Here is a 17065-nt window from a genome sequence, read left to right on the forward strand (position 1 = left end):
TGTATCAGCTAAAAGTATGGGGTTACTTTCGTAAAACATGAAAAAGTGATTTGGTAATACATATATTCGTCATCTATAGTTCAATTTTAATTAGTTTTGGTTCGTTTCAAAGATAATTAATCATAGTCCTCATAGTCCTCATAGTCCTGAAGAACTTTGCCGAAAATCGTACCTTCATATCTGGTTTCATTCTTATGATATATCTCACCAAAGTCGTATCGGAAGTCACTACTTATACTAGCGCCACGTGGTGGGGAAATTCGGAACTGTGTTCTTCATGACCTGGAAGTTCGCGTACTTCTGACCAACTTTGCCGAAGATCGTACCTTCATATCGGGCTTCAATATCATGCTCGGGTTAGGGAGGTATTTTGGACCCCTTTAGGAAGTGGATGAACAATTCAGCGCAAAAAGAAAGATCCCACTTCAAAATATGGATAATTTCAGTAGGCATTACGTAGAGCAACATGTTTTCTGTCGAAAAAGGCCAAACAGAACTCAAAATTACAAGAAATATCAAAACTCCTGAAGGATCTCGGGCTCCTATTTTGGACCACCTAATTTTATTTTGGACCACCAAGTGCACATATTTTGGCCCACCAAATTAAACTTCAATTGATTGATGAAATGAGAGCCACCTCAGCAAAAATTTAAACATAGTTGAAACTACGTGAAGTTTACATCTTTTCTATTCATTTTTTGAGGCAGGGAACGTTTAAAAATTACGTAACGGTAATAAAAGATGAAATTTTGTTGCAATTGCCAGTTTTTACGTAGGGGAGACTGGGGAGACTTGATCCTTTTTTCTTAATTTACCTGAAACTTTAAGAAAAAACACAAAACTAGATCCGATTTCCGTACGAAATGGCAGGTAAACATCTATTGCAAGTTAATACACAACAGAAGGCCTTTAAATTATTGTTAAAGTTTTGAAAACTGTGTTTTTATGAAGGCATGTCTTATGATGCATTTTTCAAAAATGGGTGACACTTGATCCCCCTTTGAGCACATGGTTTATTTAAAGGGAAAATAATTCCAGAGTCTTCCTATTCATTTTCTTTTCGAGTTTTCTTGTATTTTCGATGAATATGGAGTGTTGGAAATTGTAAGATTTCCTTAAATTTTTAAGGATATGCCGTATTTTCAAAATGGGGAGACTTGATCCCCCTTTTCTTGGTTTGTACTTAAGTTATAATTATCCGACACATTTTATCGTTGAATATACTAGAATTCCAAATAAATGGAGGCTTCCGAATAGAATTTTATTTTTCACATGTATAATGTGTGTGTAATCCTCGAGGGATCAAGTCTCCCCATGTCACTGTTGTGTATACTAAGCTGAATTAATTAAAATGTGTTAACAACAGCCTTATTTGGATAAATAAGTTTGAAAGTATTTTATTCAAACTATGTGCTGTGAAATTTTGACACGATTTTGTTCAATTTTCACAAAGTTATTGAGATTTTTTGGAATCGCCTAAAAGATTTCTGAAGGACTGAAAACAAACCATCAGCCGTTAAAAAATAATGCAATGTACAATCGAAATCACTTATAGCCAAAACATAGTCGTTTGTCCAGGAGAAGTTTTGGAAAAATTATGCTAGGAGAAAAATGTTTTTGATTCCGAGCAAATATGGGGGGAACAAGTCTCCCCAGGGGTCAAGTCTCCTCAGTCTCCCCTATTGTAGTATGATGTTTCATAAAAAATGTTACGCAAAACGTGTATTTATTAACTTTTGCATGACGTCAGTCACCATGCATAAATTACGTAACGCTTCATAGAAGTGTGAAAGTCTAGTGATTTTGCTAGATATAAAGGCGTTTCACACATATTGTAATGAGTGGAAAGGCTATCAAAAATAAAGTAATTTGAATGGTACGTAAATTATCAAACATACATTAGATAACACATTGTCTCAGTCATCAACTGATTGCCGAGAAGGACAACTTTTCTAAACTGGATGACTGAATACCTGAAAATTTCAACTTGTCGAAAAGTTGTTAGGACACAAATCGAATCGAGATTTTTAACTTGGTGAAAACTTGTTAGAACAAAACGAACCCACAACAATCTCATTGTAAAATAAACATATAACAACCCAGATCACGGGAGGTCCCAACTTATTCTATTTATCTGTTTTAAGAGTACATTACATTGCCATGAATATTTTCTCCCTTTAGAAGGAACTGGAGAGATGGATCTGACAGGTGGTCCAAAATATGTCCACATCTGATTATGTTGAACATATTTTGGCCATACCTTAAACCACCATTTTAGCAAATATTATCGTTCCATTGAGGTTAAGAACAGTTTATCCCTGCCCTTTAGTTCAGAGAGGGTTTGGGCAGCGTCCTGCCAACTTGGTCGAGGCAGGGTTCTTGGGAGAACAAGTAAAGGGTTGTTGAAAGATTATGTAATGTAATTTATTTTGAGTAAATAAAATCTATTTTTCCCCAAACATGTTACGTAATATTTGAACAGCTTCATCAACGCTGATATTCTAAAGTGCTAGAATGATGCATTGAGCTTGTAGGGATCCCTTGAAGATGGGATGTAAATCATTAACTCGCGATCGCGCGTTTTCGTACTTCAGGGAAAAAGTACATTACATAAATGAACGATTTTTTAAACACATCCGATATGTTGAAAAATTAATGATTTGCTATCCATGTCCGTGGAACCATTCTGAACAGCCATTGAGTGAATACATTGGATTGTTACATATTTTCATCTTGCGAATCGACCAGCCATTTAAAAACTGAACCCAGTGTATCACCACAACCTCTCTACTGTACCGAATAACAACTACTAATCATATCCTTTCCTTCCCTTATTTTCTTTTCCCTTCCTTTTACATGAGCAAAATAACAACTCGGAGTATTTCTATCACCACCGTCTCAACCAACACTGGGACGACCACACTGATGGGGCTACCACCTTGGATCTAGCTGGGCGTGGTGCAGCGTTTCTTACTCAGCCGCTGGATGCCAGAACAGACGCTGTTTGAGCCGCACCTCCTTGGTGAACAAACGCTCGAATCGTACCTCCTCAATCTAGCTGAAGTCAGAAGGACAACAGTGCCCAGGCTGCACTACCAGCTAAGCACACAACTCTTAGCTGACGGTCTTTGTCATCGCTTGACCCGTGGAAGCATGAGGTAGAAACTTGTGAGGACCAGAGCTATGTTGGACGCTCTCTTTATCGACTCACCGTTTTGCAGCCCAAATGAAGAGGAATCGTGAGTAAAAATCATAAAAAACACCTAAGGTAAGAACATAACTATTCTGTTTCCAACGTGTGATTAACCATCAAATAGATCCACTGGTCACGTGTAAGACGTATTTTTGACGCCGGAACGTCGTGACTTGACTAAACTCGACAGAAATGGTTCACTACTTGACTAGGTGGACATAGTGACAGGTTCTATACGTTGACGTTTTCAATGTAGTTGGCATTATAAGAATAACGTGAGAGTAGGAAATGTTTATATAGACATGACCGATGCTGAGAATCCTAGGGGCTCCCTTAGGTGTATTTATCATAAGTTTACTCCAAGCACTGTGACGCTGAGACAAGTTTGCTTACAGTTGAAGCTTTTATGTTAACATTCAAATTGACTGCTATTAGAAGATTATGAAGGAAATTATTATTTTAAAATGAGATTTGTTTATTTTTATAGATTCTGTTAGGGATGAGTACACCATAGTTGATGGATGATCTTTATTAGTTTCAATTGCTAATACAATAACCAACTAACTGACCTTACCTTACGACCTGACTTAGTCGATATTATGACAATAAAAGTAAAAAGCAGGAGTTATGATGTGATCAAAATCAAAACTTAATCTTATTTTTTTGTCAGGATCCAGAAACATGGAAAACTGTAGTAATTTGAATGTAGTATAAACTATGCTATGATACGGTGGACATAAGGATAATTCAGACTTCATAGGGATACAAGAGATGAACACAGAGAAGCAAAAGACGACTAGCGACGACATAGGATACATTAACTGTACATTAACATAAGGCGTTCGACTGATAAGTTTTATGTCCACGACATCAAATGGAAGCTCAAAAAGAGAGTTATTTGAAGATGATTCCAGTGCTGTAGATGACCAACATCGGTTCATCATAACAATATTGGTATTTAACTTGAAATAACTTTCAGAATACACAATGTAACTTGGGATATTTTTTGATTATTGTTTGGAGATGATGTCAGAAAAACTAGTTGCCCATACCGGCTACAAACGCTAGTTCTGATAATTGTCACTGAGTAGTCTTCAAAAGTATCAAAATATTACATTTCTAGAGCTTCCACAAAATACGGGTGTGATGGGAACAGTAAGCGACATTGTATTTTTGATAACTACTACGACCCAATACTAAATACTGCACACTTTGCTCAAGTTGACGACATCGTCTAGTCCATCGTGAGTATTGGTCATAGTAGGGGGAAAGTAGGGAAAGGGTCCAGGCTTTGCTTTCAGCTGTCCTGCAGCTCCACCTGGTCACTCTATAAAAAAAAAAATAAAAAAAAATTGAGGTTAAGAACAGTTTATGTTGAGTTCTTACAAGGCCCTAACTACATTCACATGAAATAAATATTTATTTGTAAAATTTAATACCTCTTCGATGCCGACTACAAATTTATCACCTTCTTTGTTTTTGGTGCTTTTCCGTGCGTTTCATTGGAAGTGAAAACATTTTCTCTATTTTTGATACTGAACAGCAAATTTAACTGACATCCAAGATAAAGGTCATCACATAGTCACGAAAATTCGTGTTCCAATAAAAATTTACCAAGATTTAGTAGAGATTATGTGATAAATATCATAAAACTCCCTAGGTGGCCAAAATACCTGCCCGGTCCAAAATACCTCCACTACCCTATATCTCACCAAAGTCGTACCGGAAGTAAATATGTGCACATGCGCCACGTGGTGGTGAAATTCGGAACTATGTTCTTTATGATCTGGAAGTATTCGAAGTTCTGATCAACTTTGCCGGCCATCGTACCTCCTACTTGGCTCACTGAATCAATATTCTACCATCGCGCAACAATAATGACAATGTCGCAACCTGCACTTGTTGCGACAATTCACTCAATGCGACATAAGTTTGTCCCAACTTGAACAGAATAGGATAAAGATCGTACACCACAAGCACATACCACAAGTTAAGGGATTTTTAAGCCTTGCATTGCGATTTTCGAACGGTAATTTCGAGTCAGTAAACACTCTGCCATTGAAGATCTACCATCAAACCTTTTCAAATTTTGTTAGTAATAATCGATTATTCACGAATTAAAAAGTACGCAACAAATTCAGTTTCCGTTTTGTCTCCAATAAAAATAATTCGAGATCATGTTCCCGTAACGTGAGTAGATCACCTTAGAATGGTGCGTTACGGTGTAAGATCTACCACGTTGCATCAAATTTTAATCTTGCTATTTATTTTACTGCCTAAAATGGTAGCATACAAGATTAAAATTTGATGTATTTTTGTAATGTTTATATTTTAATTTATGTTTTGTTTTTAACTGCTAATAGACCTTTTGTTTCAGGGGTATTCAGGTAATTTTATTGTAATATAATACCATGTTTTAAAAATAGTATCTGTAGTGAACGTATCACTTATGCCTTATTCAGTATTTATTACATTATCCTTCATTCTCCTTTCAGTGAATCTTACCATCATTCCTGGCGCACTAATCAATATTTTTTTAGCAAATCATCGTATACATCACCATATTAATACATGCGAACATGTTTAAATATCTATATCGTTATCTGGAAGCGTTTGGTACGGGAGGTCCACGCTTCCATCTTTCCCCTCGATTTCAAGGTGTGGAATGTTTTCAAATATTGACTATGTTGAAATCTTTCTATACCTTGAAATCTTCTCTGCAGTACATGCTGCGCAGTTGGCCTGGCCGTTAGACAAGAAAAATGATAGACTTAAAAAGTCATCATTTTCCAGGATGCATTCAAGTAATGGCTGCGTTAGTGTGAGATTAGATTAGATTAGATTAGAATAAAAATAATTCGAGATCATGTCATTTTCTGTTACCAGTTGGGATAAAGAGTAATCACCGCGCCATCTTTGTTGTTCGTTTTGTGCCTCTCTTGTCTGACAATTCTCTTTCCTGATCTGGCTTTAGAGCACCTTTACCGGTGCGCGACTAAACTAAATTACATAGCGCAGTATAATAGCGCTATACCGTATCGGGGGCTACTAACCGAGCGAGTAAAATAGCAACAATGCTTTCGGGAAACATCGAGCGCACAAATTTAGGCGCCCGATAGTTGCGCGGGAAACGATTGCTATTTTATATATGTCAAAAGTGCTGTGCTGTTTTTATTTGTTTATTTCGAACAAAACGCACTGGTGGCCTGCAACAAATTTTGTAAACACTTGCAATTAGGGAAAATCTGCTAAAAAATCGCTTTTTTCAATCACAAGCAAAAGCAAGGACATCACCGTTGGAAAGCTAGGTGCGATCTGAGCAAAACGATCCTCTCGGTGGAGGAAACAGAGTTCAGCAATATCTGCAGTAGTCTCTGATTCATGCCAAAGACCTCTGGGGGAAAGATTTTACCCAATCAGAATGTTTGAGGTTTTCAGAAAATTCTTAGATTGTTTTTGAGATACAAATTTAAAAGTTTCAGGAAATACTGAGATTATGTTTAGTCATTTATTCATGCCAAGGTCTTCTGAGAGAAAGCTTTAACATAATAAAAATGTTTGAGGATTTCATCTTCCCAAATTTTTAAGGAATTCTTTCCGAGATTTCTTAAGGAATTCCTTCCGGGATTTCTCCAAGCCTTGTTTCCACTAATTCCCCAGGAAATCCTTCCGAGATTTCTCCAGGGGTTCATCCGGGGATTCCTACGGAATTCCCTCCAGGAACTCCTCCAGGGTTCCTTCAGGAATTCCTCCAAGGATTCTTCCAGAAATTCTTTCGGGGATTCTTCCGTGGATTGCTCCAGAAATTCCTCCAGGGATTTCTCCGGGCACTCCTCCAAGAGTTCTTCCGAGAATTCCTCCGGAAATTCCTCATGAAATTTATCCAGAAATTTCTACGGGAATTCCTCCAGAAATTCCTACAGGAATTCATCCTGGGATACCTCCAGGAATGCGTCCGAGGATTCTTCCAGAAATTCCTCCGGGAATTTCTCCAGGGATTCCTCAAGGAATTCCTCTGGGAATTCCTCCTGGAATTCCTCTGGGAATTTCTCCGGGAATTCCTCTGGGAATTTCTCCGGAAATTCCTCTGGGAGTTCCTCCGGGAATTCCTCTGGGAATCTTGGAATACAAGTGTGGATTTGAACCGGGCAAGTAAAACTGAGACTAACAATTGATAATGTCTGTATTTGTTGAAGGTTTGAACGAGAATAAATTACTGTGTGAACATTACAAATGTCTTCAAATAACAAAGGACTGCTGCGATTGAACAATCTCAGGTTGATCATACGATAGCACTATCCAATAGGGAATTCCTACGAGAATTCCTCTGGGAATTCCTACAATAGTTCCTCTGGGAATTCCTACGAGAATTCCTACGAAAATTCTTCCTTGAATTCCTCTGGAAATTCCTACGAGATTTCTTCCAGGAATTCTTTCGGTGGTTAATCCAGGAATTTCTCTGGATGTTTCTTCAATAATTTCCCTGAAAATTCCTCGGGAGGAACTTCTGGACTAATCCCGGATAAATTCTTGAGCAATCCTGGAGGATTTCCTGCAATTATCCCCGTAGGAATAACCGGAGGAATTGCTGAAAAAAAAACCGTAGGGATTCCTGTACGAATTCTTGAGGAATGCCAGAAGAAATTAACGGAAAAATCGCAAAAGAACTGTAGAAATATTCCAGGAGGAATTTCTGAGGAAATTTCCGGAGGAGTTCCTTGAGGAATCCCAGGAGGAATTGCTACAGGAATCTCCGGATGAATTCCTGGAGGAATCGCAAGAGAAATGCCCGGAGCAATTTCTAGATTAATCTCCGGAGGGATTCATGAATCACCGTAGATATTCCTGGAGGAACCCTCTGAGGGGTTCTTGAGGAATCCAAGGAGAAAATGCTGTTGGATTGCCTGGAGGATTTTTTTGAGGATTCTCCGGAGGCATTCCTGGAGGAATCTCCGATGGAATTCCTGTAAGAATCCCCGAAGGAAAACCTGGAGAAATCACCGGAGGAACTCCTGGAGGAATCTCCGGAGGAATACCTTGAGGAATCCCAGTAAAAATTGTAGGTGGAATCCCGAAAGGAATTCCTGCAGAAATTCGAGCGACCTCCCCCCAAAGTTTCACAACTAGATGTACATAAGAGACACGCATACATTTTAACGTGATTACCACTATACTAAACCGGCGATGCCCAACAAAGATGTCAAAATATTTTGTATATACCGCAACAGTATTTGGCAACGACCGATACGGAATCGGGTGACTAAATATAGTAGCGACCGATATGGAAATGAGTAACTAAACTAAAATGACAACTCCGTGGGCAATCATTTTACTCGCCCAGATAGTAGCTCCCGGTAAACTTGCTCTTATTCTAATGATTTATCTCACCAAAGTCGTACCGGAACCCGAGCAGGAGAAAATAGCTGAAGAATAACTAACTCAGGTATGGAAAACCGAATACCTACAACCTGAATGAGGTATTATGTAGCCCTGCATAAGAGGTAAACTACCTCAAATAATAACTGGTTTGTATTCTGTGCATAACGCGTGAATAATGACATCAGGTATGGCAATACCTAAATAATAATCGGTGATTTTTCCATACAAATAGCATTTTTTCCATAATTGAATAATACCTCAAGCAGTCCTCAACACCAAACCAATAACTCGTTGAGGTATTGCATCAATACCTACAAAATACCAATATAAGTTATTTTGAATACTTGGATAACCGACCAATACCTTGTCTTGGTATGATACCCGACTTTGGTATGTTCCAGTTATGTGTCAGTTATTCATTCCTGCTCGGGAAGTCACTATGTATGCTAGCGCCACGTGGAGGTGAAATTCGGAACTATGCTATTCAAGACCTGGAGGTTTCCGTAGTCCTGAAGAACTTTGGCGAAGATCTTACCTTTCCAGCAGGCTTCAATAGCGTGATATATCCGACCAAAGTCGTACCGGAATTAAATATGTACACTAGCGGCACGTGGTGGGGAAATTCGGAGCTATGTTTTTTATCACCTGGAAACACTCGTAGGGTAAAAGCTCCCTTAGTGGAGGTAGTACCAATAATGGTGGTAGTGGCAATTAAGCATTAAGTCGACCAAAAAGCTTCCAAATGACATTTTTAATAGATGCATCATACTTAATGAATAACATTAATTCAGTTTTGTGTTCAAGATTTGCCGAAAAACCTATTTTAAACAATTATTTTCCTTATTTTTTTGCTCCTTTGCGCCTATAAAGGTGGTAGTATTCCTATAGTGGTGGGTCCCATAAAAATTCAATGGGATGCGCCACTATAGGAACCAATGTTAAATTTTACCTCCATAATAGGAACGGTGTACCTATAGTTGGTGCAAGTGATTTATTAGAAAAAAACTGAAATAAACAATGGTTTTTACATTTTTCCTAGCAAATTTGAGTGAAAAACTACTGATTAAAGTTTTCAGACTTTTTTATTTTGCGATATTATTAATTTTAATCAATTATTTCACTACAAGGAGCTACTAATAGCACCACTATTGGTATGTTTACCCTAATTCTGAACAACTTTCCCGAACATTGTACCTTCCTATCTGGCTTCAATTTCGTGCTAATAAATTAAAATAATTCCACGTTTTTTGCCTGTCGGTACTTTGAATGACAAAAGCCCTGTTGGTTTAAGCAGTGTTAATCAATTTCTGAGAATATTTTGTTTCAAAAGAGCTATTGAAACAATGTAGTTTTAAATATTTTTTTTTTTCTGCGGTATTGATTTTTATTTTTTACAGAGAAGCTTCAAACAATTATACTTATTAGTTTGGCACAATAAAATCCTATAAAAATTCTCTTACTCATCGAACACTGATTCTTATGGTTCTAACAAGTCAGCATGGTTCAATGTTGCCCACTAGCCTACTTTTCCATCCACGCGTGTTCACTAGGGGTTGCGATTTGTTATGGACTGGTCCTACATAGGATTGGTTGGTGTGAAATGCATCTTATAAGGGAAGGCGGATTTTTTTCACCTTGTAATTTAACCAAGTATTGCATACATATGTGATGAGAACTACGACTTCTAAATCATCTTTTGCAGATTCAGAAAATCTGTAAGAAAAAAATATTTCATATGTTAAACATTTTCATTTAGTGTGAGTTAAATTGACGAATACGTCTTCTTTTGAAATAGGTAACAGTCAAAGTAACAGATGTAATTAATTATCATAATCAGTGATTAACTCATGATGCTTTCATGTGTTTTACTATTTGTTTAAAGTTCAATAATAACTAAAACTGTAACAAGTTTGCATCTTTACTTCTCATTGTTCATTTGGTAACTTACAACGTAGTAATATATCAGCACACATTTTGTACTAATTTACAAAAAACAGAGAGCTTTGAACCATATTGAAACAAATCATTGAAAATCATGTCTGTGAAAAAAATATTGCATAAAAGCTAATGTATTTTTTAAGTGATTGCCGATGAAACAACTTGCCCGACTGTAAGAATGTCCTATATACATTTTGCGTTATTTTTGAGAATTATCTATATAAAATTAATGCATTATGTTTTTTCCAACTCATTTCCTCGATATAAACCGTGTCCAATAAGTTCTCATACAGAATCAAATTGTATTCATTTCACATCTGTATTTAGGTTTTTTAAAGTCAATTTATTTATTGAAAGGCCAACTAACACTGAGCAGATAAAGCATATGTTTGCGAATTAATTGTCCTTTATCCTTATCTGCTGATCGCTTATGTGTCGTAAGTCCATTTCAGCTGGCACGAACGCCATATCACTGATACTTAGTCTCATTTCAACGAGTAATGGTTTCAAGTTGGAACAAATTAGATTTCTGCCCTCACCATTGCTAGTAGCAACAATGACCAGAAGAGAAAAAATATGATATTCTGTATTGGTGATGCACGAAGCCGTTTCATTTTGTACCAAATAAAACGTAAACTTAACAGACATGTGCTTTTCCCTTTTTTAATGAGATTTGTTGTGCTAAAGAAGCATGGCTGCATCTTGTTGATTCACACCATTCTCACTTCTTAAACATGCTTGTATCCCTATTGCGGAAAGTTTTGTCCAAAATTAAAGTTTTACGATATTTATCTTAATTATAACGGTAATTTTCAAGGAAATCTGCCCAAGTTGCAAATTTCTTACCAAATCATTACTAAAACTGTATTGTTTTAGCCTTAGTGTATCCATTTGGAAGAGGATCTTTTTTACCAATACAGCGCATCTTTTGCTGATTTCCTCTACTTTTCTTATCACCCCCAATCGTCTTAGAAAAAACGTGGTTATAAGGGGTTATAATGGCTATGTGCAAATCGCGCGCGTACTCTTCGACAATGCTATCCACTATCGTCCACTATAGTGGAGCCCGGAAAGCTGAATGGCTCGTTGGAATGAGTAGCTGCTTATGTTATCGTCCGCGATGTTTATATTTTTGTTATGCTTTGACTTCTTCCTTCGAGGTCCCCCCGTCCCGCTCTTTGAGTTGACCCCCTTTTTGCTTTGATTGGGTGGTGCCGGTGGTAGTACATAGATGAGTCATACTTTTCAAGCCGGCAACCCCCCCGGAGAAAGAGTGGGAGAGAGCTCCACTATATCGAGAGTCTCCAACCATACTACTGTTCGGTATAATGTGGTTTCATACTGGGTTTCACCTAGGATGGTTTCACATCAAAGCAATTTGAATGGGAAATGTGATTCAAATGAAAGGACGTCTCGTCTTTAATATTCTCAACATAAAATTTATTGAAACATAGATTTACAAAAGATTAAATGAAATGGTACGAAAGATAGAAATGGCTTATTTACAACGCGTTGCTAACGATAAAAATATCATTTTTTCAATATAACTTCCAACGGCTGGCTACCAGAAATATGTTCCGCAAAACTCACCCATTTTGCGAACTATTTTGCCATTCCAACGGGCTCCTTTTATCCGATAATAATATTACACATAATGTCCTAGGGCACTTAACATTCTAATAATACACATCATGGAAGGGTAACTCTGTTCAACAATGGTAACAATAATTGTGACGACACGGCAGGATGAATGATGGTTCCGTATTTCCTAAGGCTTAAGCCAAAAATGGCTGCTCCGCCAATAATCTAACAACAAGTTAACAATCTATAAATACAATTCGATCGTGTATCCCTTTTCGCAACTGGAAAGAGAGGAGAAAGAAGCATCAATCTCTTAGGGGCAGTGCTACGCTACGGTTTAAAATCTTTCTGGTCATGGTTTGTTCCGGGGCGGAATTCACGGTTCGCCTCTTTCTGAGTATTACTCCTTATAAACACACATGGCTTCGTCGGCGCCATCGGGGCAGTCGGTTACCTGCAAAAAAAAAAAAAAATCAAATTGAACGATCTGATTTACTATTGAACAGAGATGGAAATGTGCTCATCGTAAAGTAATTTGTGAATGAAAAACCAACACAACAAAACACCATAGTTTCGAGAGTAGGGCGTATGAGAGTTTTTTTCACACCCGCCTGATTCGTGAGTACGAAGCAAAACAAAAACATTCGCGAGTTTCTATTCGCGAAAAACTAACGGAAGTGCATTTTATAGTGGTTTGATAAGCCTCGGAGTGTGGGTTCGATACCCTTTCCAGTTGGGAAAAACTTTTCGTCAAACGGAAAATTCTCCACTGGGCCACTGGAATGTGTTGTGTGCGTTGTCTATTGCCTAATGCTATAGTACTTGTTTAGTCTGTACGTACAACGTCTGGTTGAAGACGGTGTGTTCTCGTATGGCTTCGCTTGTTTGCGAGTGAAAAAGTGCGAGTGTACTGTATGTTATAAACTTTTGAAATAATGAAAATTACTTGATTATATTTCCCGTGTTTGTTTACGTCTGGAATCTGTAAAATGTATAAATGTTGTTTATTATTGTCTCGAGTGTAAATGATTGTATGTGTTGATAAAGTATCTGTTATAAATATAAATAGGAAAGTGGGACCATCTCGCCACTCGACAGGACTTCCATTTTGGATACTTTTCATTTAAACCTCAGTCAGTTTCGAAGCAATTGACATATTTTTTTTGTACGCGGTGAGATGTGTAATGTGTATAGCAGAGGTTCCCAAACTTTTTGCCATCGCGGCGCCTTTTTAAAAATTCAAAAATGTTGCGGCGCACCAACATCTCTTAACAGAGAATTTTCGCTATTTCAGAACAACTGTCAGTTTAAAAATTTAAATAGAAAATTGTGCAGAATATAGTCAGTACATGCCATGTTTCAGTTTTTTGGGTCAAAATATTTTTTCAACATTTCAAGAAAGGATTTCATTCCAACATGTTAGATTTCAAATGTCCTATTTATTTATCACACAAGGTAAACAGATATGACAAAAAATTCTACAACTAAATCATAGTACTGATTCCTAATAATTCAACCAAAAATAGTAAAACTATTGCAATACTTTGATAACTCCTGGTGAATTGAAATGATTTAATGGAAATCTTAGATTTCTGATGCAATTACAAAACTTTCAAAGATGGTAAGTGAAAAAAGTACTGTAGAACATTGCAGCAAACTTAGGTACCAAAATAGAATGTTCAAGACTTAGCTGATGATGGATCATTCATTACACTAGTTTACAAAATAAAACGAAAGTCGTGAACTTCTGTCAACGACCTAAGTTTTTTAAGCACAATTTAGTGCTGATTTCGAAACCGCGCTTCAAAAAGCAAATTAAGTGGAACAGTTTTTGAGTTTTAGTTCAATATAGAATTTTACATTTTTTTTTGAAATATGGAATTTACTAAAATTCAAATATTTTGCGTTTTGTTCAAAAAATTTTAAATCTTTTTCCATAAATTAAAAGCTGAATATAATACTTTTCGATCTTCTGAATGCATGTTTTCCGTTTTTTGTCAGATTTATGAAATTCTAGATATTGGCTAGTTTGTAGGACGATCTCCTTAAATTTTAGCAAAATTTACAAAAGTATATGAAGAAATATATTTTTTTCAATTAGAAAAAAAAACAATGTTTTTTTTTTCTCAACGTTCAATTGATGTATGTATGTATGTAGCCGAGTTAAAGTAAAAAAATCAGCTCAATCGGAGCATTGATTATGTAGAATGAGATGAATGAAGTGAGAACTTTGCTTAAAAATAGAACAAAAATCGATTTCAAATCATCAGCCTTGTATGAAAAGTCGAAAAAAATTCCGCTCTACTGTAATTTTTTCCATCGGGTTTTCGAACTCAGGGCATGATCTTTCACTAAAAATGATCATCAGCTTACCGAGTTCAAACATGCTGTAAACTAGTGTTATTATGTGTTCGATCATTATGTATTGAGAAAAGATCGAAATGCTATCTTCCACGTGAATTTTGGATGACTATGCATGAACGGCCATTGAAAAAGTTGATTCACTTCAAGGAGTGCCTTTGGTGCACAAAATTTATATAAAAAAGTCTGAATCTCGTGTTCCTTAAAGAATTTCGGGTCAGGTCTTAATGTGATCAAAAGTTACATAGTTCTCCATCTTTTTTCATCAAGATCTCAAAAGTAATCAATTTTGAAATGTGACCTAATGCACGAAATCGACAATTTGCAGAAGTATTCTGTGATAGTGACATTGCTGAAACGCAGGAGACAATAAAGATCGAGAGACTGACGGAAATTATTCTGGAGAGAACTTTAAAAGATTTTTGAAGTATTCACTTTTAATGACAAGCTATTGGTCAAATCGAAAACTCAACTGAAGTATTGGAAATTCAATACATAATTTGATTTAGAATCTTTACAAAACTCAAAAATTTAAAAATTTGGGAAACATCAAAATGTTTTAAGAGGATACCAGAAATTCCATAGAATATTCAAAAGTAGGAACAAGTTTTGGAAAGAATGCCGTGAATCGACACTTCCAAGTTACAGAGAACCAAAAAAGTCGTTCCAATATTGAATTATACTGTTTTTCACTTTTTTTTGGCTCAAGAGTGCGGCGCGCCAGCGAAATGTTCACGGCGCACCAGGGCGCCGCGGCGCACAGTTTGGGAAGCACTGCTTCAAAGGTTGCTTCAGAAATTGCTTCAGAGAATTTTTTTCAGCAATCCCTTCAGTAAATTTTCAAATTGTTTTTTTGGCATTCCTTCAAAAAATCCTCGAAAAATTTCTCAAGTATTTGTTGTGTAATTTAATGAAGTACTTCTGTAAAATCCCTGAAGGAATATCTGACAGAATTTCTGAAGGTATCTCTGAAGCAATCCAGGAGGTATTTTTAAAAGAAGCGCAAGAGCAGTACCAAAAGAAACTTTCTAGAAACTTCTTCAGTAACTTCTGACCAAATTTGGCAAGGTATTCCTGGAGGAGCCCTGGAGCCCTGGCGAAAGAATCGCTGAAGATTTTTTGAAAAAGCTGTAGATTATTATTTGCTGAAAAAAAATGAAGGAACAATTTTTGATGAAATACTACTGGAGAAGTCTCTGGAAATATTTCTGGAGAAATTCCTGAGGAAGTTCCAGAAAGAATCTGTGTAGGACAGACTCCTTGGAGGATTTTTTTAAATAGATCTTCTGTCTTGTTTCGGTACAAATATTCCCAATTAACATAGCATAGCATAGCATAGCATAGCCGGCCGTACGCATCCTTGGGTGGCTGTCGATAGAGAAATTTAATGCGCCAGAAAAGTTGCCTGGGACTAGACAAACCTTTCATTTAACGAACTCTCGACACCTGGCCAGGTCCTTACGATCAGCGGGGATGGGGAGGAAATGTTGATTAGATATCTACTCAGAATATGTCCAAGAACTTGGCCCACTTCATAGATATCTGGAGTTGGAAATTGGATAGGGTTTAATGGAATGCTTTCCTTGGCGAAAAAGCGTACGAGAAATTGTCATGGTTTAATCATTTACCTGGTTACCACTCTGACTTCTCGACAAGACTGACGCAATCATCCAACAGTCGAGAGTTGTCCTGGCCTCGTTTTTGCGACTGCTGAGGAATATGAAAGGATGGTTAGTTACACACCTCTTCTAGACCACTTCTCAGGCCTAGGTGTCAAGGGGATATGGGTGTTGTTCTAGGTGTTGTTAGTGGAAGGATACTCCAAAGGATGCGGTTGGTCAACGTTTAGGTACACCATTATTAGACTGCTCCGAAATAGTTATCTGCAGCTGCCCAATACGTCCTGATTCCTCGTCATCTTAATGGCATTTTGTAACCGTTCGTCGAATTAGCTCGAGAGAATCCAAAACGCGGTGGCTTTTGCGCCACCGGTTCATTTTAGGTTTGCCCAACTAATATGACGACTCCGTACTCAAGGGCTTCCTCGAACGGTCGCCGGCAGAAAATTAACCCTAAACGCATCGAATCTAATACACAATTGTACGTACTGCAACAACAACGGAAACTTACACAAAGAATGGAACCAAAATAACTGAATAAACAAACGAAATGACGTATTTGAAGTGAATTTTATTTAAGAGAATGTAAGAAAGGCAAAAACAATAAAACGAGAGCAACAAAACAATAGAATTCGTTTAAAAGTATATTATTTTCACAAAATGCTCGTCAAGTGTGAGTGTGAGTGTGTGTGTGTGTGTATGTGTGTGTGTATGTGTGTGTGTGTGTGTGTGTGTGTGTGTGTGTGTGTGTGTGTGTGTGTGTGTGTGTGTGTGTGTGTGTGTGTGTGTGTGTGTGTGTGTGTGTGTGTGTGTGTGTGTGTGTGTGTGTATGTGTGTGTGTGTGTGTGTGTGTGTGTGCGTGTGTGTGTGTGTGTGTGATCATGTGTGTATAATCATGGCCATGAACTCAAACGACGTACCTGCGCAGGTTTTGTTGGTGCTCGAAGCTTGCTCTTGGCCACTCGTCGACGTCGCGCTCTCCTTATCGTTCGCC

The 17065-nt window shown here is 37.3% G+C and overlaps 1 protein-coding gene and 1 long non-coding RNA gene across 2 annotated transcripts in view; one reads left to right on the forward strand and one right to left on the reverse strand.

Moving 5' to 3' along the window:
• Positions 1 to 17065, forward strand: part of LOC134284084 (uncharacterized) — an 816516-nt gene that overhangs the window by 412858 nt on the left and 386593 nt on the right. The window lies entirely within an intron of this gene.
• The window catches only part of LOC109418535 (uncharacterized), a 32467-nt gene continuing 27295 nt past the window's right edge, over positions 11894 to 17065 (reverse strand). The window contains exon 10 of the mRNA XM_062855257.1: positions 11894 to 12545. Coding sequence (XP_062711241.1) covers positions 12492 to 12545 — 54 coding nt within the window. The 3' untranslated portion in view covers positions 11894 to 12491. The remainder of the gene's footprint in view (positions 12546 to 17065) is intronic.

Source organism: Aedes albopictus, chromosome 3 (genome assembly GCF_035046485.1).
Source record: "Aedes albopictus strain Foshan chromosome 3, AalbF5, whole genome shotgun sequence".
Classification (NCBI taxonomy): Eukaryota; Metazoa; Arthropoda; class Insecta; order Diptera; family Culicidae; genus Aedes; species Aedes albopictus.